This window comes from Nyctibius grandis, chromosome 1 (genome assembly GCF_013368605.1).
Source record: "Nyctibius grandis isolate bNycGra1 chromosome 1, bNycGra1.pri, whole genome shotgun sequence".
Taxonomy (NCBI): domain Eukaryota; kingdom Metazoa; phylum Chordata; class Aves; order Nyctibiiformes; family Nyctibiidae; genus Nyctibius; species Nyctibius grandis.
The window spans coordinates 103882162-103909144 of record NC_090658.1 but is presented as its reverse complement, the minus strand read 5'-3'; the positions used below and the strand labels follow the sequence as shown (position 1 = coordinate 103909144).

The 26983-nt window shown below is 41.8% G+C and overlaps 1 protein-coding gene across 1 annotated transcript; it reads left to right on the top strand.

Moving 5' to 3' along the window:
- The first annotated feature begins 223 nt into the window (after positions 1–223).
- LOC137667041 (BEN domain-containing protein 6-like) lies at positions 224–25941 on the top strand. Its single transcript, XM_068407446.1, has 11 exons — positions 224–327; positions 2612–2772; positions 3788–3941; positions 4567–4735; positions 14916–15144; positions 15249–15394; positions 16387–16564; positions 18022–18239; positions 20783–20975; positions 22813–22951; positions 25502–25941. Exons 5-11 carry the CDS (start codon positions 14949–14951, stop codon positions 25767–25769), a joined length of 1338 nt encoding a protein of 445 aa, XP_068263547.1. The 5' UTR covers positions 224–327; positions 2612–2772; positions 3788–3941; positions 4567–4735; positions 14916–14948; the 3' UTR covers positions 25770–25941.
- The last annotated feature ends 1042 nt before the right edge of the window (positions 25942–26983 follow it).

The window sequence follows — 26983 nt, the reverse complement described above, 5'->3', positions numbered from 1 at the left end:
GAGTGGTTATTGGACATTGGAATGGGCTGCCCAGGGAGGTGGTGGAGTCACCATCTCTGGATGTGTTTTAAGAAAAGACTGGACATGGCACTCAGTGCCATGGTCTAGTTGACAGGGTGGTGTCAGGGCAACGGTTGGACTCGATGATCCCTGAGGTCTCTTCCAACCTGGTTGATTCTGTGATTCTGTGAGTGGGAGTGGGGGGGGGGCGCCGGGAGGGAGGAAGGCGCCCGGCGCAGCCCGCCACCGCGGGGACTTGGCCGGGGCGGGCGGTGACATCACGCGCTGGAGCCGCTGCAGAGGGAGGTGGAAAATGGCTGCTGCGAGGTACGGGGGGCGGCTTCCCTGCGCGGGCCGGGGATCCACGGGGGGAGAGGGGCTGCCCCCGCTTCCGCCGCCGCGGAGGCCAGCGAGCGGTGGGGCGCGGGGTCGCGGCGGCGACGGCCCGCGCAGGTCTGTGCGGGGGAAGGGCGGTGTGCAGCGGCTTCCCGGGCAGGCGGACCCCGGGGCCGGGGCACTGATCGCGGCTGGTTTCGTGGCAGAGCTGCCGCAGGGGGCAGGGAGTGGGGAGTGCGAATGAGAGACATCCTGACAAGGTGATCGGGGTCCTCGTGTCGAGCTGATCCCTGTTTCGGATTTAGGCGACAGCTGTCTGCGGGAGGGACAGAACCAGCTTTCGCCTGGGTTATGCGTTAAAGCGCGCACCCCGTACGGTGCTGATGTACCGGGCGGTGTGTGATCTGCACGCTCGCCAAGAGTTTCCTACACGAAAGCCGCGGAGAAGTTGGCTGGCGCAGGGGCTTGCTGCAGCGAGGGCTGTTACAGAGCGATGCCGTGTGTGTACCCCCTTCCTGCAGTAAACTGCACCAAATGCCATCCCCTGCGCCTTGCCTTCGCCGCCTTGACCCAGCTCATGCATCTCATACAGCATAAAAATCCCGGCGTGTGCAGGTTGCTAATGCAGATAAGAGCAGGAGTTCATCCCTGTCGCTGTTACTAGCTCTGTAGCTGTTACTTTGATGATACTCCCTACTTTCAAAGACTGTTTCCGAGGTCTTTGAAAATGCAGTTCTAAACTCCCTCATACTACCGAACACAAAAAATCACGTGCTGAAAATATATCCAGGTACTATTTTGCAATATTATGTTTGCATGTGTTACTGGGGGGAAAAGTTCGGTTAATTCGAGACAAAATTCATACTTTTTTCATGCATCTTTGATGTAAGCACGTAAATTTGAGGGACACCTCCCAAACTTTATAGAAATAATGAAAAGCTCTGTGTAAACATTGGAATAACATTGAAATGTTACTGCTTTATATGACTGCCATAAAACCAGATAGAAAAGCATGTGTGCAAATTTAAATTAAACTACAAAATATGCAAGCTGGAAGGACAGGGAGGGGAACACATCTGTGGTATCTTAAATAAGAACAGGAAAAATGATCTCTAGAATACTAAAATTCATTTATCACTGAGCTAATAACATTGTAACACTTTACCCTTAATATTAGGGAAAGCCATTTTAATTGAAAGGTTCTCTTGATATCGGGTTGGGGGACTAAGTAAGGAAAGAAAAAAAAATACATTGGCTTTTAGGTCTATAATATTTTATTCCAGGAATTTTGTATCATCTCATATTATATGCCAACACAGTGAGCCAAAATATTCTGTCATGTTACTTTGTACAATAGAGAGTTGCTACATTGCAGCCTTTGATTTAAAGCTTTCCCTCACTGCCTGGGACCTGACAAGTGCTATAAGGTTGTGTGGCATCACGTGGTGCAATATTGAAATCTTTGCTAATACCGCAGTACACTGCAGTAAAATGGTTTTAATGCAGAATACCTGGAGATTATTCAAACGGTTCACGTTACCTCACTGTAACGTGAAGCAAATCAGTGTGATCCCCCCCGCAACGCGCTGCCCTGCTGCAGTGCTTCACTGCAGTATATTGCAGGAGCAGGAAACTTTTTGACACCTTTCACTCTGCACTGATTAATTGCTTCAGCATGGCACGCTGGAGGAAGTGTAGCACAGCAGTGACGGCAAGGTTGAATTGCAGAGAAGTGAGAGGGAACAGCTATTTTCACATTGTTCTCGGGTAACAGTGCATAGAAAACATGAGACAGACAAATCTCTAATGTTAGCTTGTTAGTTTAAGGTTTATAAGCTTTTTCGTTCTAAGACTTAGAGCTCACTGGTGTCTTGAGGATAATATTTTGCCAAAAGGATATAATAAATTTCATGAGAACTGCTTATTTTTTTTTTCAAATGCAAAAGAGAATACAGTTTAGCACAAGAAATGCTGACGTGCATGATTTTTTAGAGAGCTACTGCTCCAGGCTTCTGAGTCAACTGTCTCACATGTATAGCCAACTGCTGCTATGGCTTGCTTTATATTCATTACTGCTCTATGTTAAATACTGCGGGGTTTGGTAGTGGTTAAAATATTACTTCCATGGTGAATAAAGTTTAAGTTGCTGAAGTTATTTCACATTAAAAATAAGCAAACTATATGGGGGTAGATTTTTTTTCCCCCCAAATAGTAATAAAGAGAAATTAAAGGAAGTTTTATATGTATAGCATTTTTAACGTAAGCTTCTTTACAGAATGTTTTTCAGGGAACTTTTCATAAATCTTGAGGATGATAAACAGAGAAGAGAAAAGGAATGAAGAGAGAAGGTTAAAACAAAACCTCTCAGCTGAGATTTGACCTCAGAAGGAGAATCCCAGAGGTGACGCTATTTCGGAGAAGAGGAAGTAAAAGAAGGTAACGAAGTCTTGAGACTAACTGTGACAGGAGTGTGTGGAATGGCAAGGCAGGTCAAAAAAGAGCTCTAAGTTGTTGAGAGGCTGAAGCAAGTCCGAAAGGGTTTTATAAGCTAAGAAGGCAGCCCTCGACCCTGAAATAAATAAGCAGTACTGCTGCTGTTTCAGAGTACACGTGATGTGGCCGCACGTTTGCCAAGATGTGAAAAGATGGGAGGTAGCATCCTGCAGCTGCTTGTTTTGATGGGGATCACAGGGAAACAGAGCAGCGACAGTCACGGGCATAGCTAAAGTTTTCGGCAGGAGGCTTGGAAGCAGCCTTGTACTTGAGCAATGCCGGGGGAGGAAGTGGTGAGAAGTTCTTGGGCAGAGGGATGAAAAAGGAACGTTCTGCTTTAGAGACTCCACAGAACAGAGGCGACCAGCAAACGTTTGCAGTGGAAAGGGACAGGACAGGAGTCCCCTCCTGATTCTTCGGTTGCAGTCACTCTTGAATGCGGTTGTTTACCTGTTTTCTCAAGTTGGGTGAGGGAGGGGAACAGCATGGAAATTATGTCAAACTTCTGCAGTTTAATGGAAGATTTGAGCAGGGAATGTGTTGTAGCAGCAGCAGCCTTCCTGCAGGGAGACAAGGCAGCATTGAACTAAAACATTCTTTCAGCCAGTCTCTCATGATAACCTGCTCTGACTTAGCAGTCTTGCCCAGCAAGGCTGAAGGCAGAGATACCTTCTTCCCTTACTCTTGCCCTGTATGCAGAATTGCAGTACAGTCTATGGACTAGTGCATATTCCTCAGTAATTTACATGAGGTTCAGCAACTCTTTTTAAAAGAAACTAAAAGTCCTAGCTGACTACCATGCGTGAGGCTGAAAGGAGGAAAAAAAATGCAAAAAGAAAATGTGATGCTATTTTGAGCAGAGAAACCATGTCTGCAGAGATCTGCTGACCTCCCCCAACGTGAGCTGTGGGATTCAAGGTACTCCACAATCTGTGAAGGCACTTCTCTGCTCCTACAGATTCAGGCCTCGTGGACCTCCTCTTGCAGTTGTAAGACTTCCTGTATCAGTGAGCCGAAAGAAAAAGGTCACGTGCTAGGTCTGGTGGTGTGGACATAAGAACAGGACATGATACGTGATATGATTTCAGAAGAGTTGCTGAGTAAGTGAAAGGGTAAGATCATTTCCTTTCACTGGTTTGTAAGTATACTTTAAGGACTGTGTTTCTACTAATTAATTATAATTAAGTAAAATATTCTGTTTAAATAACTACTTAACTGGTTAGAAGGGTTCTCTAATCGTCTAATACTTCTTAACAAATTATTTTTTTTCTAATCAAAGAGGAACCAAAGTAAATAGAGTAAAAACTAAAGAAGCAAGCAAGTAAATACAGAAAATATCATAGTATCTGAGTATTATCAACTTCATTCAATGAAATAATTGACTTTCCCCCTCAATATTCTACTTCACAGGTTACATGCTGTCCTCAGGGTGCTTTCTAGCAGTTTAAACATGGTGTACGAGATGATGTTGTAGGAGTTTCTAGTAGATAATTAAACCTTATAAAATACATTCTTCAGCTGAAAGAATAACAATTTCCACATTGATATAGGCATCACATTTCAAAAAAAATCTGTTATGTGAAACTATATGTTCTAAATTCAGCAAGGTTATTGCAAATCTTTGTTCTGCAAAACCTGTTAAATTGTTTGCTCCATACAGTGCTTTGGAAGGCACACTAGCATTAGTTAATTCTCACAATATCCTTGAAGTTAGGTAAATATGTATTATTATTTCAGATCCTTTGAAAAGAGAAGCCAAACTGTAAAGGTTGTTCGGTTTACCCAAGACCAAACTGCGTGATTCTAGTCCTGCAGACTAGGCACCTCCATGACTGGAACATTTTACCATCTGCAGGTGTCAGGTGACCACGTAAAACCAAATTCTGCCTGCTTTATATATGCAAAGGTAATTGTCCTTATTTTGCAGGTTCATCAACTCACACGACTTGCACGTTTTGATTCCCTCTCTTTATTAGACTGAATGTAAATCGAATGGAGTATGAGCCATGCAGTTATGCACTCACAGCTTACAGTGTTGCTGGAAAAATGCTGGCAGGAATTCTGTGGGCATAAATTGACTTTGCAGACAGAGAGGCTGATCTTGAGCCTAGATCGAAATATACTGCTAAAGCTCCTATGGCTTTTTTTTTATTACAGCAGTGATATGCCCCTTTGTCCTTGGTTAAAATTTGCTCTGTATTCATTTTTGGCAGTGTTTAATGTAGCAGTTGTCAATCTGAATGTGGCCTGGCATCCCAGAGGGAATTGCACTTCATTAGTGTTTTATGTATCTAATTGGAAGTTGCTTAAAGATTGTTTCAGACTGATATACAACACTGGTCGTTCAGCTCTTATATTAATTCATGAAGTTATGTTGAACTACATACACTAAAAAGACGTTTAGTTTTACAGAAGGGGAAAAAAATAGCTCTAATAAGGTTTGAGGTTGTTTTGCTTGCAGGGAAGATGCCTTTCTGTCATTTCTCCTAAGTGCATGCAGAACTACTCTTAGTTGCAGTAATATTCCCTGGAGTAAGAGGACAACATATATGTGTCTTGTTCTAGCTCTTGACCTTTACTAGTAATGCAGATTATTTTTTTTTAACTGGAGATCATCAAGTTCATTCCCTCCTACCAACATGCCGCAAAACCAGAGCAATTGAGGAAGAGCTTTGGAATAAAAGAGCAGGCACTTTGAGTATTAACCAAGCATGACTTCTAATCTATCATCACTCACCTCTGACAGCCAATAAAGACATACGAGTAGGGATAGTTAAGATGCCGCTAGATTACGAAATACTGACCAGAGCTCAAGCCTGGAATTTCCTAGCTGGTATTTCACTTCTGTGCTCTTAGAGTTGACGGGAGAATGTCACCGATAGTAATGCTTTGGGGCAGCACAACTTATTGAAAGATACAAGGTAGCTTATGCCACCTTATAAAAAGAGTAAGATGCCTCCTCTTATAAACTTTCACATCAGGTTATCAGTGGGTTTGTTTGAACAAGTCCAATTTGAAAGTACATTAGTTGCACATGGGAAGTATGTGTGATATTTTTTCAGCCTTTTAGGAAAAGGGTATTTCACTGCTTGGGCTGTTACATAGAGCAAGTGCACAGTTTTTGCACCTGAGCACAGATTTGTATGTGGTCAAACTTTCCCTAATGATGTTGCCTTCCCATAAACGTCTTTAGACAAAATAAGTGAATACGTCACTGGTCTTCAACCTTTTTAATTTGGGAGCTGTTGTGTTGTGTTGAATTACCCAAGCCAGATCAGAATGAGTACGGCCAAGTGTTGAACTCTACAGAGCCATGCTGACTTGTTTCTCCTCCCAGGCTACTTAATGCTTCTAAGAGTTTGGATATATTAACTTGCGTGGAAAGAGCTTTCATGTGACTATTCATATTCCTGCAGCTTAGGTATCTCATCCAGTTCAATAAATAAGCTGATTTTTGTTGGTCTGTATATTAATACATTTTGTTGAGCATGGCATTTGCGAATAAGCAAATCAAAGTGGGTATTAGATTTCCATCTGTCAGCTGTGAAATAGCTATTTAATAAAGATACTAATCTGTGATGTAGAATTAAGATAACTTCCTGCATCTTGTTATTTGGCATCTTGTTATCTTTATGGGGATCTTTCTCTGAGTGTGGGATTAAAATACAATAAATAAATGCATGTGGTTTGTAGGCATGTGAGGTATCTAAGCTCCTGTTTAAACTCAGTTCAAACATTGGGGCCCAGAGAACAATTCGCTTCCCTAAATGTATGTGTTTAGTGCCATTTGAGGTGCCTGGAGTTAGTACCCACCCTCGTGAGCCTGGAAGAGGGTCTAGGCCCTATATGAGATATGTGCCCATCAGAAGAGGCAGTTGGAGGCCGGGTGTAGTAATTTATGGTATCTAAGATTGCACCATGCATTTATTTTTAGGCACCTGAATTGCACCCTAGAGCATTTGAAATAAGCTGAATTGCTCTCCAGGGAGCTTTAATTGTGTTCAATAGGGGCTTGACTCTTACGACTGTTGGAGTTGCTCAAGGCTGAGACATCTCCAAAGGGATGGCAGTTGTGATAAAAGACCTGTGGGGGATTTGCACTTCTGGAGTATCAGCTGAAGGCCAAGCAGAATACCAGAGGACGCTGGTGCTAGACACTTACGTTTAGGAAGCCAAATCGATCCCTAGATGTCCAGTGATTACAGAGGTAACTTAGATACCTGGTGCACCAATGACACCTGAATGTACACATCTAGAATTGAATCCTGTCCTGAAAGCCCAATAATGATACCAGGTTGCTACCTTGAAATTTGTTAAAACGAGGGCCATGTTTCACTGTTAGTTGAATAAATTGTTAGAACAAAATTTTAGTACTTCTAGACATACTAAATATACCTATTTAATAACTTCATCATTCATCCTTTCCTATCACTCATTAGTACAAATAAAATTAATGGTTCGATGCAAAAATCAGAGCTTTTCCAATAAACTTCTTCAAGCTTTTGATTTAAGCCACAGTCCTACAAAGGGCTTTGGCATATTTGGGTATTAATGTTATTCTATAGAACTTCTAGGTTGCTAAAACTCACGGCATGGAGGGCACTACTGTGAAAAATAATAATGGCTTCATTATCCCTTGGGCCGCTCAAATGGATTTTAGCATGTGGGACAAGGTACGGGCCAAATTCTGCATATAATCCTGTGGACTGTAAATGCTGCTGAGGCTTTGAAGTCAACAAGACAATCTGCATAAGTAACGCCAGAAGATGTTCCTTTACCATGAATAGCATCGCTTCTTAGAAAAGTATCTCAAATTATTTCATAGTTAGTCACACCAGGATAGCGATCTACAGTCAGGATGTGAGCTGTTGGATATAAATAATAAAAATAATGTAGTTTTATCCTTCTTGTGGAAGACAAATGGGATTGTTTCTGTGCATTTATAGTCTTGAAAGTTGCAGTAATGTTCTGATAGATGCTCCCCCAGATTTCCATCTGAATTTGGAACACAACGATACTGATGCTTCTGGAAAATCTGTACGCTGTATTTCTCAGCTGAGAGCAGCAGATTTGTGCTTCTAAGTCATATTTTCCCATAAAATGACTAAGATATCACACTGTAAATCTTTTGAGCAGTGCAGCACTTCTGCATTCTTCTGACAGTGCCTAATTCCACTGAAATAATTAGTAAATCTTACACTGGTTTCAGGGGAATAAGATTAGAACCCACAACAAGGCGTGTAACGTATTTAATTATGGTCATGTTTTCCATCATAAATTTGTTACAGAGAACTGGAAATTTCGAGATTTCATTGTAGCCCAAGAGTTTTACACCAACAGTGTATTTAATGTCCTGACGAGTTCAATGTAAAACACCCTAGTCAAAGTATCACAAACCAAATCTGTGACTACCGCTCATTATGCTGATTTGGAAATAAATAGTTTGAGTGAGAGAGATTAATTTGTAGCTCAGTAAAGGTGGGTTTTTTTCCCAAGGAAAACTGGGGTTATTGAAGGCTGAACATAGAGGCTAGACAATATAAAATGTTAGTACTTTATTATAGATCTGTGTTGCACGGTTATAGTACAGTTTCTTGTCTTGCTGAAATCGGTGGCAAAGCCCTATTTTGAGCCACGGCAGAATCAGACCCATTGAGTGGGCCTGCAATTTCATGTTGTAAATTTGTAATACTCTACACTGCGTCTTCGGAAAGGAAAGAAATAATGATCTGAGCATGCCATCTGCCAGCTCTCCTGCTGAATGGAATAGACTATTCAGTCAAAGGGTGAGATATGCTTTAAATGACTTCAGTGTTTTGTGGGGTTTTTTGTTGTTCTGGCTTTTTGAGTTGCCTAGCAACAATACTCTGTGTGCAAATTTGTAGCATCTGTGCAGAATGTGAGGTGTTAACATGTTTGTAAAAATTAAGAGTCCAATTAGTGTTTCCTCTGCAGAGCTTTAAAATTAAATGGCTCCTTTTTTTTTACCCCCTTCTACAGATTATCCACTTTTAGAATCATAGAATCATAGAGTTGTTTTGGTTGGAAAAGACCTTTAAGATCATCAAGTCCAACCGTTAACCTGACAAGTCCACCACTAAACCATGTACCTACGCACCACATCTACACATCTTTTAAATATCTCCAGGGATGGTGACTCCACCACTTCCCTGGGCAGCCTGTTCCAATGCTTGATAACCCTTTTGTGAAGAAATTTTTCCTGATATCCAATCTAAACTTCCCCTGGCACAAATTGAGGCCGTTTCCTCTCGTTCTGTTGCTTGTTACCTGGGAGAAGAGACCAACACTTGCCTTGCTAAAACCTCCTTTCAGGTAGTTGTAGGTCTCCCCTGAGCCTCCTTTTCTCCAGACTAAACAACCCCAGTTCCCTCAGCCGCTCCTCATAACACTTGTGCTCTAGACCCTTCACCAGCTCCGTTGCCCTTCTTTGGACTCGCTCCAGCACCTCAATGTCTTTCTTGTAGCGAGGGGCCCAAAACTGAACACAGTATTTGAGGTGCAGCCTCATCAGGGCCGAGTACAGGGGGGCAATCACTTCCCTAGTCCTGCTGGCCACACTATTTTTGATACAAGCCAGGATGCTGTTGGCCTTCTTGGCCACCTGGGCACACTGCTGGCTCATATTCAGCTGGCTATCCATCAACATCCCCAGGTCTTTTCCACCAGGAAGCTTTCCAGCCACTCTTCCCCAAGCCTGTATTGTTGCATGGAGTTGTTGTGCCCCAAGTGCAGGACCCTTGTTGAACCTCATACAGTTGGCCTCAGCCCATCCATCCAACCTGTCCAGATGCCTCTGCAGAGCCTTCCTACCCTCCAGCAGATCAACACTCCTGCCCAACTTGGTGTCATCTGTGAACTTACTGAGGGTGCACTCGATCCCCTCATCCAAACCGTTGATAAAGACATTAAAGGCCCTAATACTGAGGCCTGGGGAACACCACTTGTGACCGCTGCCAACTGGATTTAACTCCATTCACCACAACTCTTTGGGCTTGGCCATCCAGCCAGTTTTTTACCCAGCAAAGAGTACGCCCATCCAAGCCATGAGCAGTCAGTTTCTCCAGGAGAATGCTGCGGGAAATGGGAAGGGCTTTACTAAAGTCTAGGTAGACAACATCCACAGCCTTTCCCTCATCCAGGAAGAGGGTCATCTTGTCACAGAATCACAGAATGTTAGGGACTGGAAGGGACCTCGAAAGATCATCTAGTCCAATCCCCCTGCCGGAGCAGGATTACCTAGATCATGTCACACAGGAACACGTCCAGGTGGGTTTTGAATGTCTCCAGAGAAGGAGACTCCGCAACCTCTCTGGGCAGCCTATTCCAGTGTTCAGTTACCCTCACTGTAAAGTTTTTCCTCATATTTATGTGGAACCTCCTGTGTTCCAGCTTGCACCCGTTGCCCCTTGTCCTGTCAAGGAATGTCACTGAGAAGAGCCTGGCTCCATCCTCATGACACTTGCCCTTTACATATTTATAAACATTAATGAGGTCACCCCTCAGTCTCCTCTTCTCCAAGCTAAAGAGACCCAGCTCCCTCAGCCTCTCCTCATAAGGGAGATGTTCCACCCCCTTAATCATCTTCGTGGCTCTGCGCTGGACTCTCTCTAGCAGTTCCCTGTCCTTGAACTGAGGGGCCCAGAACTGGACACAATATTCCAGATGCGGCCTCACCAGGGCAGAGTAGAGGGGGAGGAGAACCTCTCTCGACCTGCTGACCACACCCCTTCTAATACACCCCAGGATGCCATTGGCCTTCTTGGCCACAAGGGCACACTGCTGGCTCATGGTCATCCTGCTGTCCACTAGGACCCCCAGGTCCCTTTCCCCTACGTTGGTCTCCAACAGGTCTGTCCCCAACTTGTACTCATACATGGGGTTGTTCTTGCCCAGATGCAGTCCGAAGGACCTCACTAGCACACCGTCCCTCAAACATTGGTATGCTGCCTCCAGGCTTATCTCTAATGAGCCTGGTTTTATCCCTTTCCCCCTTCAAATCTAAAGCTCTTTCGAGCACAAAGATCCTTTCCCCCCTTTGAGACAGGTGTACTCTGTCTGTCGCCAGCAGGCCTGGTGTCGTGTAGGCTGGCCCATGATCAAAAAGCCCTAAATTCTGCCGGTGACACTTTGAGAAAAAGTAAAGACAGATTTGTGTCTTACAACAGTTATAAATCATAAACTTGCATAAGTAGCTAGTGTTCTCCAGTGGAGAACATAGCAGAATTAAGTAACTGGCAAAACATAAGTGGCTTTCAAAGGTCATATAATTCTGTCTCTGTGGTTAGTAGCTGCATACAGTGTAATGTCTGTGAATGATTATATATCTTCCAATTAAACCACTGAACAAAGCACTCAGTGACAGAAATCTTACTTGATGATTTGCAGAGCTGTGTAAGAAAGATTTGAAACAGAGAACCAGATACAGACTTCATGCTCCATCCTCTTGGCTCCCTATAGCAGAAGGTCTATTGGAATCTATCCTACAGCTTCAAGAATAGAAGAAGCTAACATAGGATGGGTTGGACCAAGCCAGCTTCTGTAAGGAGACATACCTACCCCTGTATAGTCACTGAATAGTCCGTAGAGAGAAATAGGCTCTCCCAGACAGTAAGTCATCTGCTCTCTTTTAGGTGCATGTCTTAGCGTGAGATGAATCACCTCTGTCTCTGTGGTGACTGAACCAAACATGGCTAGACAACCTCTCCCTTTTAAGGCAGTAGAAGTTTGGTAAGATTAATCCTACTCCCCAAGATTTTGTTTTTCCTGATGATACAGTATATTTTGCCTTTGATCTATTTTGGCAAATAAAACATTTTAGAGGGAGGCATCTGCAGCAGTCCTGACTCAGTCAAGGTTCACATTGACTCCGGTGGGAGAACAGGGTGAGGAAACACTGCAGGACTTCTCTTCCAGTAAGTGAAGTATTTTACTGTTCCTTTTCCTCATTAGAGACATTTTATTCTACCTTTCCGTTCCCTTTAATCACTGGCTAGAGATGACGCCAGCAGACAGCTGGGTATTATCCCCAGGGCCCATGGCTTGTCACAATGAATTCTGTGAAAAGACGTAGTTTGATGAATGTCTACTGGAGGAGCTGAAGCCATAGCTCCAGAACAGAAAAATACTAACAATCATCTACTGCACTGTGTTCCTTTTATTTGGCAACGTAATAGTTTCATCATTTTATCTGTAATGCAAGCAGTTGAGCTGATGCCCAGCAGAGCCACAGCAGAACAGAAGAGGGGACCTGGCCAGTCTCTGTTGCTGCCCCACAACTGCTTTCCTGCCTTGGTCCCTTCAAAAGGAGCAGGAGCAACAGGACTGAGCACAAGCCTTGGAAAGCTGCCAGGAGGCTTTCAGATCAGCTCCATCCCTCCTCCCATGACTATTTGTGAAATCCATTCCTTATTTCTCTCAGCATCCTATGTAGGTTATGTTTTAACTTGGCAGCTGTTAAGACTCTTGGTGAAATCAGTGTAGCTGTTTACTAGTACACCCTCCCACTGCAGGCAAGAATTTTGACAGCTCAAAAAAGCTTTATAGATAATGTAGACAAACTGCTGAGCTCTGAGTCCTGCCATGACCATGGTAGAAATTGCCCCTAGCTTTGAGTGGCGGGATGGATTTTTGTGGATCCAGGTGTTTGTCTGGTGTAAAGATTCTTTGAGGGATCTTGTTGGCCACGTGCTTCACAGAGTCTACCAGTGGCACCAGGCTGCTGTCGTGGGCTCTGAACATCGAGAAGTCCGCATGTCCATTGACTTCATTAAGCTGTATAACACCTACGCAAGTCTCATACCTTCCAAAAACTGTTGGACTTGCTACTGATGTGCTCGGTCGGCACAGTGTGTATGTGAGTAGCCCCAGTGCCATGGGGAATCACCACTTACCCTCTGTGCTGTGAACAGCCTGTGTATTTGGTGCATTCCGGGAAATCCTGGGCTGGCTTGCTAACCCTGTGCAAGCGCAGACCACAAGCTCAGAGAGTATTATTTGTCTCAATACAAAATGAGAGACAACATATAAACTGTTAGAGGACTACAGGGAAACATTAAAAAAAATACAGAAGTCAGTCAATAAACTGTTAATCTTAGCACACTGGCCATTCCAACTTTGCTGCAATTCTGCTGACCTTATGTGGGCTGTTAGGAGCGTAATGAAGTTGCTCGCAACTGCCAAGGGCCCAGGAGGGGAAAGCTCAAAGTACTTCATTTGAGAATTGAAGAACTCGGTGATGGGGATTGTTGTCCCGGGTTGATCGGGGGTAGAAGTTAACGTCTTCGTGCTGGATGAGAAATGTTAAGCTGACTGGGGTATATGCTCAAAAGCAGTTTGAAAAAGAAGGAAAAACACTGATGATGAATGTGATTGCATGCCTGGGCTGTTTTAAAACGTAGAATGATCCCATCCTGTGGTGTGAGGATCCACTCAGCACGGATCAGCGGCAGAATGAGGCCTCCAGTGATTCATGCCAGGCATAGACATTCAGGCGGCTTCCTCTCCAGAATTTACATGGGATGGATGTTTCCTGGTCTTTCTAACTTGCTTTAAAGATAATTAATGTGAATTCTTGCAAACACAGTCTCCTTTCTTCAGCAGGGCACTACTTAACGAACCTACTGCTATCACACTCAACACATTCTGCATAAAAGCATGATTTAATACGCTTTTTAATGGCGATTTCTTACGCCTCTTGCCTCATTGTATCAGTAAACATGTTGACAAGAGCACAGCTGTCTTTCGCAAATTAACAAGCTCACCCCTGTATGAAAAAACAGCTCTTTTGAGGCATAGCACAGACATGGTGAATAGTGGGGAGCTGGGCTTCTGCAAACGAATTGGCATTGCTTCTTAGAGCACTGCAGCCAGATTTTCTCACTTTGACATAAAAGCTCCACATAATTCTCCTTTCCTAGCTCTGAGTTACCTTTTTGACAGCCTCTGCGTGAGGCACTAGATTTGCTTCTGACTGACTGAGGCCAAGTAAATCACAAATCATGCTGTCACATCTGGGAATTCGTGAGTTTGCAGCTCTGTAAAATTACTTCACATCTATGAACTGACAGGCCAAACCATATGTTTGTTGGAAAGAAGACGAAGGTTTGACAAAATCAGATTTTCTGTGTATTGGTTTTATCTGATTTAATATTTTTAAAGTAGAAAATATCTTCTCTGAGTATAATGGAAGCACTTAAATGAATCAGTTACATTTCCAGTAGAGTTTAATAATGTATGTTACCTTTCATACATTCAGGTAAGGCGTATCAGCTTAATTAGAAAAATAAAGCACAAAGTATGACTTTTTCCCTTCTCCCAGTGGGGAGTGTCAGTGCTTTAAAAAGCCCAGAGATGGTCCTTTGCTTTAAAAATGTTGTTTTATGTAAGCAAAAGATTTAGCTGTATATTTGGGTCTGGGTTCTCCGTGTTGCTGTTATTCTTCATGAAGCAGCCCAGCTCTCTTCCAGTCCTCAGCCTGTCGTTTCTTTTGTACATCAAATTTTCCATTGCCAGAATGTGTCATACCTCATCCAGTCAGTTGTCCTGGGTTGTTCTGGGTTGGTTTTTCGTGGCTGCAATTGTACATCTTGCTGCCCGTGAGATGATTAATACAGCCCTGGAAGTCATACATCCCTTTTAATAGCACGTAGAGCTAGTACCTTCCATCGTTCTAGGGAAAGTTATCACACCTGTATTTTTTCAGTCAGAGGCTGGACTGAAAAGTTTTGTTGGGGCAAATGTAATAGTAATAGAGATCCTGGGCAGGAGATAGATTAGCCATGGTAGTGATATGGAAGCAAGGGCTCTTGTAAGTGAAAGCTGTTTTCTGTGCATGGTTTTGGAGGCAACTGTCTGATGTACATGCATTGAGCAGACCATCTCCCGTCTTTCAGGGGAGTTGTAACATGCTGCTTGGCTAGTTTTCACTTCCTTATCCAGGATATTTTCATACAAGGTAATTCCTAAAATCCAGGAATAGGAGGGTTGTTTGGGGCTTTTTGAAGTATTCTTGTAACATTCCTGTGGCATGACATGGTAACAGCTTCTTTTCCTATTATGTCCTACAGGCAGTGTCTGTGTGACAAGAAAACCACTTAACAATGAAAAAATTCACACTGTTTGATTTTGTAAATAATAATTCACTGCAAATTGGAGAGACTTCATGGATACAGGACCTTCCCACTGATGACAATGAACTAGAAAGGCTTCTGAAACCAAACAAGCACGTGCTAGTAAGCTGGCCTGTGGGAGAAAGAAAGACAGAAAAGCACCTGGTGAAAGTTGTGTACATGAGTGGTGAGTGCAGTTCCAGAGCATTTGTCTGATATGAAATTTTAATCTAGTTGTAAAGTATTGCTACCTGATTTTCTGTGCTTTGTCCTTTTTTCCCATCACTTCAGATGACCCCCAAGAGCTGGTAGAAATGATGCAAAAGATATTACGAGCAGATGAAATTACAAAAATACAAGTCCTTGGAAAAGGCAAGAGGAAGAGGATAGAAATGATATTCTCAGAGAGTGAAGACAGTGACCTGGATAAAGAACAGGTGAGTTTCTGTCTTTATGTACCTGATATTGGTAGGCCCGTAATGGAATGAAATGGACCGTAAGTATTGATTCTTGACAATATAACACACAAAATATGTAAAGATAGGCATGCAGACAATCTTCACATGGTACCGCAGCACAATAACCTGTCAGAGTAATTAGTTAGGCAAATAGATTTTGTCATTTGCTATTTAAAGAGAGAAGTGTTATTCAAGACTTGGATGCTCTGTAGCTCCATTACATTTTGTCCCATAAGACAGAAATCTGACCACTGCATAAGGACGGGAAGGGACCAGGTTTTCTGAGCTTTGCATTTTGCTGAGGTCTGCAGTGAAAAAATGCGGGGAAAGAAAACATAAATCTTAAAAACAAGTTATAAACATATTTTTCAAAAATACTAACCAAGAATGTCAAGTGCAGAGTAATAAAAGTTTATGGTATACCATGAGATACTGTAATGAAAGGCTCTATAGGAATGCAAAGTCACTATTATGCTCTTGTTTACAGGGGAGGATGAGGAAGCATATAAAAAGAAAGAAATCATTACAGGCATCTGCTCCTGCCAACATCCTGAATCAACTTGAAACATCTTTAATTAACAAACAGGTAAACATCTCATCTTCAGCAATTTTAATGCATTAAGCAAAAGCAAACTGAAATATATTTGTTTGGGGGGCTGTAAGACTTTCGTTTTAGTGAAGTTAATGGTTCTAAAAGACACTACCTTAGAAAATTGGTGAATGGAGAACAGAGAGAGAAGTACCTAATGGCTATGTATTACCCTGACATTTCATTTTGAATTTTAATAGGAATGGTAATATCTACTTTCAGTAACAGCTATTATTAAAATGCATCAAGTCTGTTTATACATTCTGTGTACAAAGAGAATATTCCAATTTAGCCAGATATTTTGTTAGTTTTAATGCTTTAATTTTATGTTGTTGTTGCTCTAGATAGCACGTTTTGTTTGTTGGGGGTTTTTTTTTTCCAGAGAGGAACATATTCAGGAAGCAATTTTCTGTACAGTGAAAGTAGCAGTGATGATGAAGAGCCTTTATTTCAACTATCCAAGGTAGAACTGTGTGCCAAAATAAAAAGTCTCAAGAGGAAGTTGACAGACACCACGAGAGAAAACTGCCGCCTAAGGCAGTCCCTGGTGATGCTTCAAGGTAAAGTCAGGGGAGGTATTTTGTTGAAGAGGAAGGCCTGAAGGTCATGAAAAGCTTGATTTATAAGAGGCCATTTGGATGGGAATTATGGATGCTCAAGCACCTGACACGATCAAGGCCTACCATTAGCATCAAAGTCTTTGATACATGGCAACATTTAATTCCAGCAGCACTTAGAAAAAACTGTCTTACATGGAGGCCATGCAATCATAGTGTTAGAAATGGAAAAATCTGTCTAAATCCTGTCAGTTGTTCCCAGGAGAACCTTTCTGCATGCTGTATATAACCATCAGCTAAGCTCAAACACTCCACTGACCAGTCCAGCTAATCTTATTTATTAACAGTTATTCTTGATCTACTGAAATTTTCTTTATTCTGGAATGATCTCCTTTCTAATTACTTTAGTAATTCCTCATTATTGATAATCTGAATTAGTTCCAGGTACAACAAATGTAGCCCTTTCCCAGAGCTGAACCATTTTGTCCTTTTATAAATGAATCCTTCATAATTTAGTGATCATCTCTGAAGCCCTTCTTACTTGTCCCTGTCCCTTACTCTGGGGCAGCCAAGACTGAATCCAAAAATTTCAAAACATTAGTGAATGAATAAGGTTTAAAGAGGATTTGCTACTTCTTGCCAGCTACGTCATACCATGCCTAGACAGCCTAGTATCTCTCTTTTTATTGTCATATGATTTTGCAAGTGCTTATCAGTTTCCTTGCCCACCTGATTCTGTTCCATATATTATTCATCTTGTTTTGACTCATTCATCTCCACTTTTCTGAATATTGTTTTTAAACCTTTTGTTAGTGTCTCACAACTTTTCTTACACATTTAGGTCCACTTGCCTTACATCTTAAGCACTTGTATTAGTCTTCGACAGTATTTTCTGATAATTCAGTGATTCTTTATCTTGCTGATTCTTCAATTTGCTCTGCTGAATTGATTCTTTTTAATGGGCTCAATAAAAGTTTATGTTTGAAAATACATATTACTTGGAGAAAGGGCCATTTAAAAGATATTCTTTATAGAGTAAAAAAGGGAAAAAAGTCTATGCAGTCTATGCAACTTCTTTGAAGGAAAAAAAAATCAGACATAACATTACTCAGCACATATTCAATAGCTTTACAGACTTGTAGAGATCTTGAGATAGCAAAAAGAAAAAAGAGAAATAGCCAATTTAGTGCCATGATGAGCATAAACTAATGGTTCCTCTTAGCCTTGCAGAGATCTCATCTATCCTGTTCTAGAAACAGAGGCCAGATCTTCATGGGTGGGGACAGTAGAACGGCAGGAAAAGCTGAGAGAATAGGAAAAAGTATGTTAAAGCGTTTTTGCTGACTACTTGGACTCTTTGGCAGTACGACGGGAATCTAACTACAAAAATATACATCCTTATGTAATCAGAGTCTGAAAGCTTCAATTACTTTTACCTGTCACTTTCCATTTGATTTCAGTGTTGCCACAGGCAGTCACCCATTTTGAGGAACTGGTAGGGATGGCTGAAGCACTGCTCAAAGGGGGAGTGACATCATCTCCATCCAGTCTGCATTCACATGCTGTTTGGAAGGCATCTAACAATCCATTAGCAGATTCATATGCAGCTATGCATAGTAACTCCAGCTCACCAATAACTCTGAATGTGGAAGACGAGGAGCCACAGACCAAAAAACAGGTCAGTTAAAAGGCAATTTCAGGCATAAAAAGTAAACCTTTATACAGTACAAACTTTGCTGTTATAGAGTAACAAATATAAAAAATGAGCATTAGTAAAAATCATTTTATCATCATTCAATTGATGACGTGACTAATGAGCTTCTTTTGTGCAGAAGGCTCTTTCCATGAGAAACACTAGACTGAATTCAGTGTGCTGGTACGCTCTCAAACTCGCTTTGATTTCGGTGGCTTTGCACAGCTGTGACTAAGGGCACAGTGAGAATGCATGAAGAAAATACTGAGATCCAGGGATAATTTCCAGCCTAATGCTTTAGATGCCAAAGGGGAATGGTAGTGTTTCAGAGATAATGTAAGAAAGATACCAGCAGTCTGTTTAAACTGTTAATGAGTAAATGGAGAATGGTATGTTTCTGCTCTTGTTGCAGACACTGGCCAGCAGTTAAGCAGAAATACATATATATAGATACTGAGTAAAGATGTTCCCCTGTTCTCTGTAATTATAACAGAGAATAATTGAGTAATCTCAGGCACAGATGCTGTATATGAAAAATGTAAAGACCCAACCAAAAGAAAAATTCTGCATTCACAATTTACATAAACATTCTCATGCACCGAGTCATGCCAGTCAATGGAAATCATTCTCATGTGTTGTCGTGGGGTCCTGTCCTGGTTTCATTGGGATTTTGTTACAGTTTGTGGCCAGCCATGGTGATCAAGGCCATTAGCAGTTAAATCCAGGGCAGCTGACCCAGGCTGGCCCACAGATGTATTCTATATCGTTAACATCAGGTTCTAGCATGTCCTGTCCCCCCTGTCCGTGTGTCCGTCCCCGCCCCCCCCCATTGTCAGTGACTGGTATTCCTGGAACCTGCTGCAACTCTGTAGCTAAGTATACTTTTTGTGTGTTTTTGTGCTATTGCTGATACTGATTATTTTATTAAAATCTGTTAAATTTTAACCTATGAGTCTCCCTCTTTTTCCCAGTTTCCTTCCTTGGTTGGGGAAGGAACATGGGGTGAGAAATTTAATGAAATATAACAAGGGCAAGTGTAGAGTCCTGCATCTGGGCAAGAACAACCCCATGTACCAGTACAAGTTGGGGACAGAGCTGTTGGAGACCAGCGTAGGGGAAAGGGACCTGGGGGTCCTAGTGGACAAAAGGATGACCATGAGCCAGCAGTGTGCCCTTGTGGCCAAGAAGGCCAATGGCATCCTGGGGTGTATTAGAAGGGGTGTGGTCAGCAGGTCGAGAGAGGTTCTCCTCCCCCTCTACTCTGCCCTGGTGAGGCCGCATCTGGAATATTGTGTCCAGTTCTGGGCCCCTCAGTTCAAGAAGGACAGGGAACTGCTAGAGAGAGTCCAGCGCAGAGCCACGAAGATGATTAAGGGAGTGGAACATCTCCCTTATGAGGAGAGGCTGAGGGAGCTGGGTCTCTTTAGCTTAGAGAAGAGGAGACTGAGGGGTGACCTCATTAATGTTTATAAATATGTAAAGGGCAAGTGTCATGAGGATGGAGCCAGGCTCTTCTCAGTGACATCCCTTGACAGGACAAGGGGCAATGGGTGCAAGTTGGAACACAGGAGGTTCCACATAAATATGAGGAAAAACTTCTTTACGGTGAGGGTGACCGAACACTGGAACAGGCTGCCCAGAGAGGTTGTGGAGTCTCCTTCTCTGGAGACATTCCAAACCCGCCTGGACGCCTTCCTGTGTGATACGATCTAGGCAATCCTGCTTCGGCAGGGGGATTGGACTAGATGATCTTTCGAGGTCCCTTCCAATCCCTAACATTCTGTGATTCTGTGATTCTGTGAGAGAAAAACTGCTATTGTTTAGCCCTGGGTGTGGGCTAAACGAAGACAGGTCCTAAAACTCAAAGAAATCTATTAAGATTTATCAAGGTATGATGTTTTGACTGAATATTGCAATACACAAATTTGACCTAACATCTCCAGAGAAATAAAAAGACCTAATTTTCTAAGCAACCTAGCCTTACTGAATAGAGGTAGCTCAAAATTGCCCATTAGGAGAGTTCAAATACATAGGGTGCACTACTGCTGTGTGTAGAAGTCCCTCTCAAATCCCAGGACCACATGTCACAGTCCTTAAGGCATGTCTGCTCGGAGGCAGGAATATTACCTTGGGCATAGTGCCATGCTCCCACGGCTGTACAGAGTCCCTGCCAGAACTAGACTGCAGCCAGCCTGCATGGAGTGCAAGCAGAAGGATTTAGATATGTCTGAACATGTCCTGTCTCCACCAGTGAGTAATAAGGATCGCTTGGTGAAGTGTTTGCTAGGATGAATGGGGTCCGTAGTCTGCCCTGCACTTGCTCCTGAAAAAAACTCAGCCTGCATGTACAGTTGCAAATGTTGAGTGGTACACAAGTTTAATGTTGATCTCAAGCACACAGTTTGCAGAGATTAATTTTGAAATTGTGGTTTAAAGAAAAAATTAAAAAAACATATTTCAGAGGTAATACTATGTAATATTTCTAGAGAACTGCAATAGTTATGCCTATGACCAATTTTGTTTTCCAGTTCAAGATCGAAAAGTGGCAGATTGCACTTTGTAACAAGAGCAAACCTCAAAAGTTTATAAATGACTTGATGCAAGCACTTTATACACATGAATACATGGCTACACACAGCCTGACAGGTGCAAAGTCCTCCTCTTCAAAGGATAAAGCAGCGAAGCCAGCTATGAATCAGAATGAAGTTCAGGAAATCATAGGTGATGACTTTTTAACATTACTCAATGTGGCACTGACTTGACAGAGGGCTTTCTCTGAGAGAGGGGCTGTAATGCTTAACAGCTGGTCTACTCAGGTGATGTGCTGTTTCATATTTCCTTCTTCAGCTACATACTTTTTTAACCCATCTGTTAGAAATACTGTCAGTGAAATGCTAAGTGGTAGTATTTCTATTGTGTGACTATTTTGTGGGTTTTACTTAAATGGCTACTCAGCATGGTGATATTATAAATTTTTTTAGCCTTTGAAAGGTGAATCTACAACAGTCAAACTTGGAGCACGACAATTAACAGATAAGGGAAGGGAGAGAAAGGACACAGATAAAATTTAAAATAATATCTCCTGTATTCTGAAGTTAGTGAATGTTATGAATTCTGACATTTTAAATGGTGCTGGAGGCAAAATGAGACAGTAAGTATAGAAGACGGGAACAGTGATCAGAGAAGCAAACAAAATTTGTTTTATGCTGAGGTTTAAGGCAGAAAATGTTTGGTGCATAGGAAAGAGAATAATTTCAGATGGCAGCAGCAGCAGCTTTAAAGAAAACAGTATTTTGTGAGCACATGAAGCCTGATTTTTATTGGATTCGCACCTATAGCTTAATACTTGAACAACATAGCCTAAATTCCTGTACTAGAATCCCTCACCCATTGCCATGCCCTTGGTCTTCCCCAGTTCTCTCTGTTCCCTTCCCAGCTTAGCTCCAGTTCCTGTACCTTGGTCCAGTTTTGTTGCAGTTGGCCAGCACTTTCAAAAGTTATCAGTTGCAGAAACCTCTTTTCCTTAAGAACGTAGCTAGAGAAAAAGACGCAAAGTCAAGAGAGAGAAAAGGAAAGAGTAAGATGGTGAAAATATATTTAGAGGCGATGAGACAATTTCAGAATGATGTATGAGAAAAATTAAGATTTCATGGGATTAGAAGAACAGTTGGACTCAATGATCTTAAGGGTCTTTTCCAACCTAAATGATTCTAGGATTCTAAGAGCAACTAGTGACTTTTCTAGAGGTGGATTCTGGGGAAGGGTCTAGGCAAAACTGAAAAGGGAAGCAGAGAAGATAATCAGGACACTGAATACAGCATGCTATGGAGAATTCAGTGGCAAAGGGGAGCCTATAGAGAAGTCAAAGTAGTTTGTTAAGGGAAATGAGAACACTCCTGAATTCAAATAGAAAAGTGTCAACATTATACAAGAGAAGAAGAAAAATAAGAAGGAAGCCTAGGAGTTCTAGAACTGTAGAAAATGAGTTAGATTATTTGAAGAAGGTGGAAACTATAAGACTTCAAAATGAAATGAAAGAGGAAAAAAATCAAAGGAAGGGAAGATGATGGAGAGGAGGAGAGCAGGAGATGCATTCCTGATGTTGAGTCCTGTTAGGTTTTTTGCATTCAAAGAAAGTTAGCTAGGCAAGACAGAAGGGAAATGTTTAGGGAAGGAGACTTCACTGCAAATGAAAATTAATGAACAAAACCTGTAAGACTCAGAGGCATGAGGACTGATGAGGATAGGAATAGGACTCTCTGATCAAGAACAAAGGAAGAGAGGATGAGCAAACACAAATCACTTACAGGAAGCCCTGGCGACCCTGGAGTTCCCTTTGACTTTGCCAAGAGCAGGCACAGCAATATGGAAGGCACAGAGAAAAGCAAAAGCTGGCACATGCAAAATCTATGAAGTAGTGAGTGAAGACAGCAAAGTAACTAGAGCTGAAGGTGAAGTACCTGGAAATTTCAAAGATGCCATAAATGCATTTTAGATCATACATCCTGTGGCTTCCCTGATTTGGAGACCTCATATATATCATATCTTTATTTTGCAGGAATCACAAAACAGTTGTTTCCAAACACAGATGATGCTTTAATTAGGCGAATGATGGGACAAAAACTGAACAATTGCACCAAGAAGCCAATTTTAAGCAAAGATCTTAACTCAGGTGCTTTTCAGAAGCATAGCTTTTGGTAAGTCTTAAAAAAAATTGTAGCCTGCAATGTGTAATTCCATATATTACCCTGTGGTAACAAAATCTAAAAGCAATCTTAAAATTACCACGAAGAAATGTGTTCATATATGCATTGCCAAGTAGGTACATATTTTCGAACCTCGTACAAAAAGTACGTAATAGAGAAGCAGTCCAGCTTAACATTAACAGCACAAAAAAAAAGTTGTTCGTTCTAGACAAAGCAGCACAAGGCTATTAAATCACAAGAAGAGAAGACAGAAGTAAACACACGGAGTTACTTTGTCTATAGTAGACATATAAAATATGTCTATTTTAGATTTGGCATTATTTACTTCTCTTACTATTTTCAGTAGGCTCTCCAGAGACCAGTCAATTCCATTTTCATGTCACCTGTTGTGCCTCAATTAACCCACAAGTAAAAATGAGGAAAATCACACCTCTTTCATACCTACTGATAAAAGCACTGTAGGAGAACTAAATTAGCATTCTTTTACTGCCAGAAGAGTCTAAATTATTGGGGCAGAGGAATTATTAAATAACATCTTGCTTATTATGGGCATTCTTACCTTGCTAACAAGACTAGTCTAAAATTGCTGAACTCATCCCTATCGTCGGTGAAGTCAGCTATTTGCATAGTCCTGTTTCCATATATACCAAATGTAGGTATCACAGAATAGTTGAGGTTGGGAGGGACCTCTGGAGATTGGCTAGACCAAGCCCTGCTGCTCTAAGCAGGGTCACCTAGACCAGGTTGCTCAGAGCCATGTACAGTTGCGTTGAGTATCTCCAAGGATGGAGACTCCACAACCTCTCTAGACAACCTGTGACAGTGCTCGGTCACCTTCACAGTGGAAAAGGGTTTCCTGATGTTCAGAGGGAACCTCCTGTGTTTCAGTTTCTGCCCGTTGCCTCTGGTCCTGCCACTGGGCACCACTGAGAAGAGGCTCCATCTTCTTTACACCCTCCCATCAGATATTAATACACATAGATAAGATCCCCTTGAGCCTTCTTGAGGCTAAAGAGTCCCAGCTCTCTCAGCCTGTCCTCAGGAACAGGATAAGAGATTAACAAGGAACAGGATAAGAGATTAAAATCAGTGAGACGGGGAGAACAGATTTGTCCTTACTTAGACTTTCCATACTGAAGTAATATTTTACTTCTTCCTAGTTCAGTTATCTTGTCCATGTTTTAAAATCCATATTTGCAACTGTAAGACACTTCATAACAAAAAAAACACCCCAAAAACTAACAAATAAAACCACCCTAAGGTATTTGACTATGTTATGACACAATTGTTTGAAAAGTAGCAGTGCTTTGCTACTAAAATTCCTCTCCAAGCCACCTGGAAGTACTCCGTGGACCACCAGTGGTCTATCAATTACTACTTGAGAAATACTCAGATAATACCCACAGAAGAATCCACATACACAGGTTTTCCCATCTGGAAACAATAAACACATGCACCATCCTGGCTAAAATACAGTTTACTATGTTAATGCTTTTCTCCTAGAGATGAGAAGGCTTCATAAAACAAAGGTCCTCTGTATTTGTAACATAGACTGTGCATTGATTCACTGTAGTATTCTGCCTTGTCCTTGACACAGGTGGTAAAAATAACAGCACAGAAACACAGACTCTGTCTTCTTTGAAAGTATTAAATCTTAAATATTTTGTATTCTAAATTTTTATCTTCATCAGAGGAATCCATAAATTTTGCTAATTCCTGAGTCGTCTTACCTACAGACACGGTATTCCTGAAGCCTTGATGGGAGGATCTTGAGCTAGCACTATAACAATTCTGGGTTGTGTTTTAATGCTGCCTATAGACATTTCAGTTTAAACTTGATATCTTAAAAATGTTTTTATGTCTGTTATTGATAACTGTTTATGTCAAATTTAGTCCAATATCCATTGAAACCAATGCAAATATTGCCTGCATAGTCTCTCTTGAATGGGTGATTATTAGAATACATTTATAATTTGGATTCATTTTACAACTGTTGAGAATTTCCTCACTGTAAAAGCATTTAAGAACCTTGTAAGTAATTGAGAAAATGGTGGTGATTTCTTTAACTCAGATGACAACAAGTTTTCTCAGTAAGAAAACTAGGAGAATTTAAAAGTGCTCATAATCTCACTGCTATTTCTTCAGTTCACCTTCCAGTGATGAAGTACAGAGCGGGGTCAAGAGAAAATCCTGTTGCGTAATACCTTTAGTAACAACTTACACACAAGTCACTAACTTTTAAAACTGGTGATACTGCAGTTTTGATCTCCTCCCTTGCTGCTCCTCCTTCCTTGCCCACCTCCTCCGCCTTTCCCCAGAATACGATTATGATTCAAGAGTAGGAATTTGGAGTCAAATCCAATGAGACAGACAAGTCACCATCTCAGATCCATTAGGCTGAGGTGAAACAGAGAAAAAGGGAATGTGTCAATGAAGAAAACTAGTTAACTGGCTAATAAACTCTGCTGCTCAGAAACTAAGAACAGTAGTAATTGCACATTTAATATTAATATTAATATTAAGCTTAAATTGTCCCAACAGTGGTTCAACAGCTGCTCCTCAGGGCATCATCTCTTCGTCTGTTCCTCCCAGCACACAAGACCAGCAAGATGATGATTCACCAGCTGCTAATGCACAAATTCAGGAAAGTGACAGCCGTCTGACTCCTCCACCTCCCACCACGCAAGGTCAGCAGGAGTGTTTCAAATGCATTTCTTCTAAGGTGGAGTCTCCTCTCGCCAGAAGCTCACCAGCGCCCCCTCCCACCCAGGGTTGCGGACAATATCTCAGGAATTCAGACAAGGAATAACAGAAGGTATTTCATACCAGTTCAAATTCTCCATGGATATTAAGGTGTAGTATAAAATAAAAAAGAAGTAATATCTAAATGGGTCTAGCAACAGTGGACAGATACTGCAAGCAGAATAGAAGCCTGAAAACCATTTTCTCAAACAAATGAAAATCCCACAGCCTAGAAAAAAATGAAGGCATATTAATATCTTCGGCTTTAAGATATTATTAAATATATGCATGTTATGCGGTAATTCAAAAAACATAAACTTGTTCTGAAGAATATAAGAAGAGTTCCCCTTAGTTAGAAAAAACCCATTATTTAAAGTAATACCAAAAGAATGTGTAAGAGGAACCTTAATCCCCTTGCTTTCACCTTGACAGCTGATGGAAACCGCTTTACCGATCAGAGAAAGCTACTGCATATTAATACAAAAAAGATATAGAGGTATGAAAAGAGAATAGAAAAATTTCCTAGTGAAATGAAGAGTATGGCCAGCACAGGGTTAGAAAGCACAGGGCCACATGAGCAGAGAAGAAGAAATAAAACAGACATTTAAGGGTCCTGTTAACTTGGAAAGAAGAAAACATTCTTAGGGCAATGAAACTGCAGCTCTTAAGATGTCTGCAGGAAAGAAGCAGCTCATTTTTAGCCTCTGAAAGTTGGAGAGACAATGAAAGAAGCCATGTTCCCTCCTAGCTCAGGGAAGAGTCCTCCAGGATAGCCTGTTTGGTTGTGGAGGCCATGGCTTCTCTCACAGGCCTTCTCCAGCTGGTGGTCTGCTGGTTTGGCAGCTCTCACTCTCCGTTCTTCCTTGAACATCAGGTCCATAGGGTAAGGGTGCCTGATCCCTCCAGATGGGAAATGGAGGACAATCTCTTGGAAGCGACTAGTAAAGGGCAGAGTTGCCAGCCTGTACTCCCTGTGTTTCGATTTTGGTATGCTACCCCTTGCTTAGAGAGAGAGTGGACAGGTAGAGCATTCCTCATGGGACTGGGACCAGAAAAATCCCAGTAAGTGGACAGTTCCTCTTGAGATCTGACACCACTTGTCCCAGGGAGCTGCTGGCAGTCACACACCCTGTAATTGCCTGAGGAGGAGGGAAGGTACATTTTTTTCCTTGCTGACTGATTCCAGGTTTACAGTGTGCTGGTAGCATGGGAAGGAGAGAACCCTCGGATTATAGTTTTTGTGCTTGAGTGTACTTCTTCCAGAACAGAGAGTACTAATAG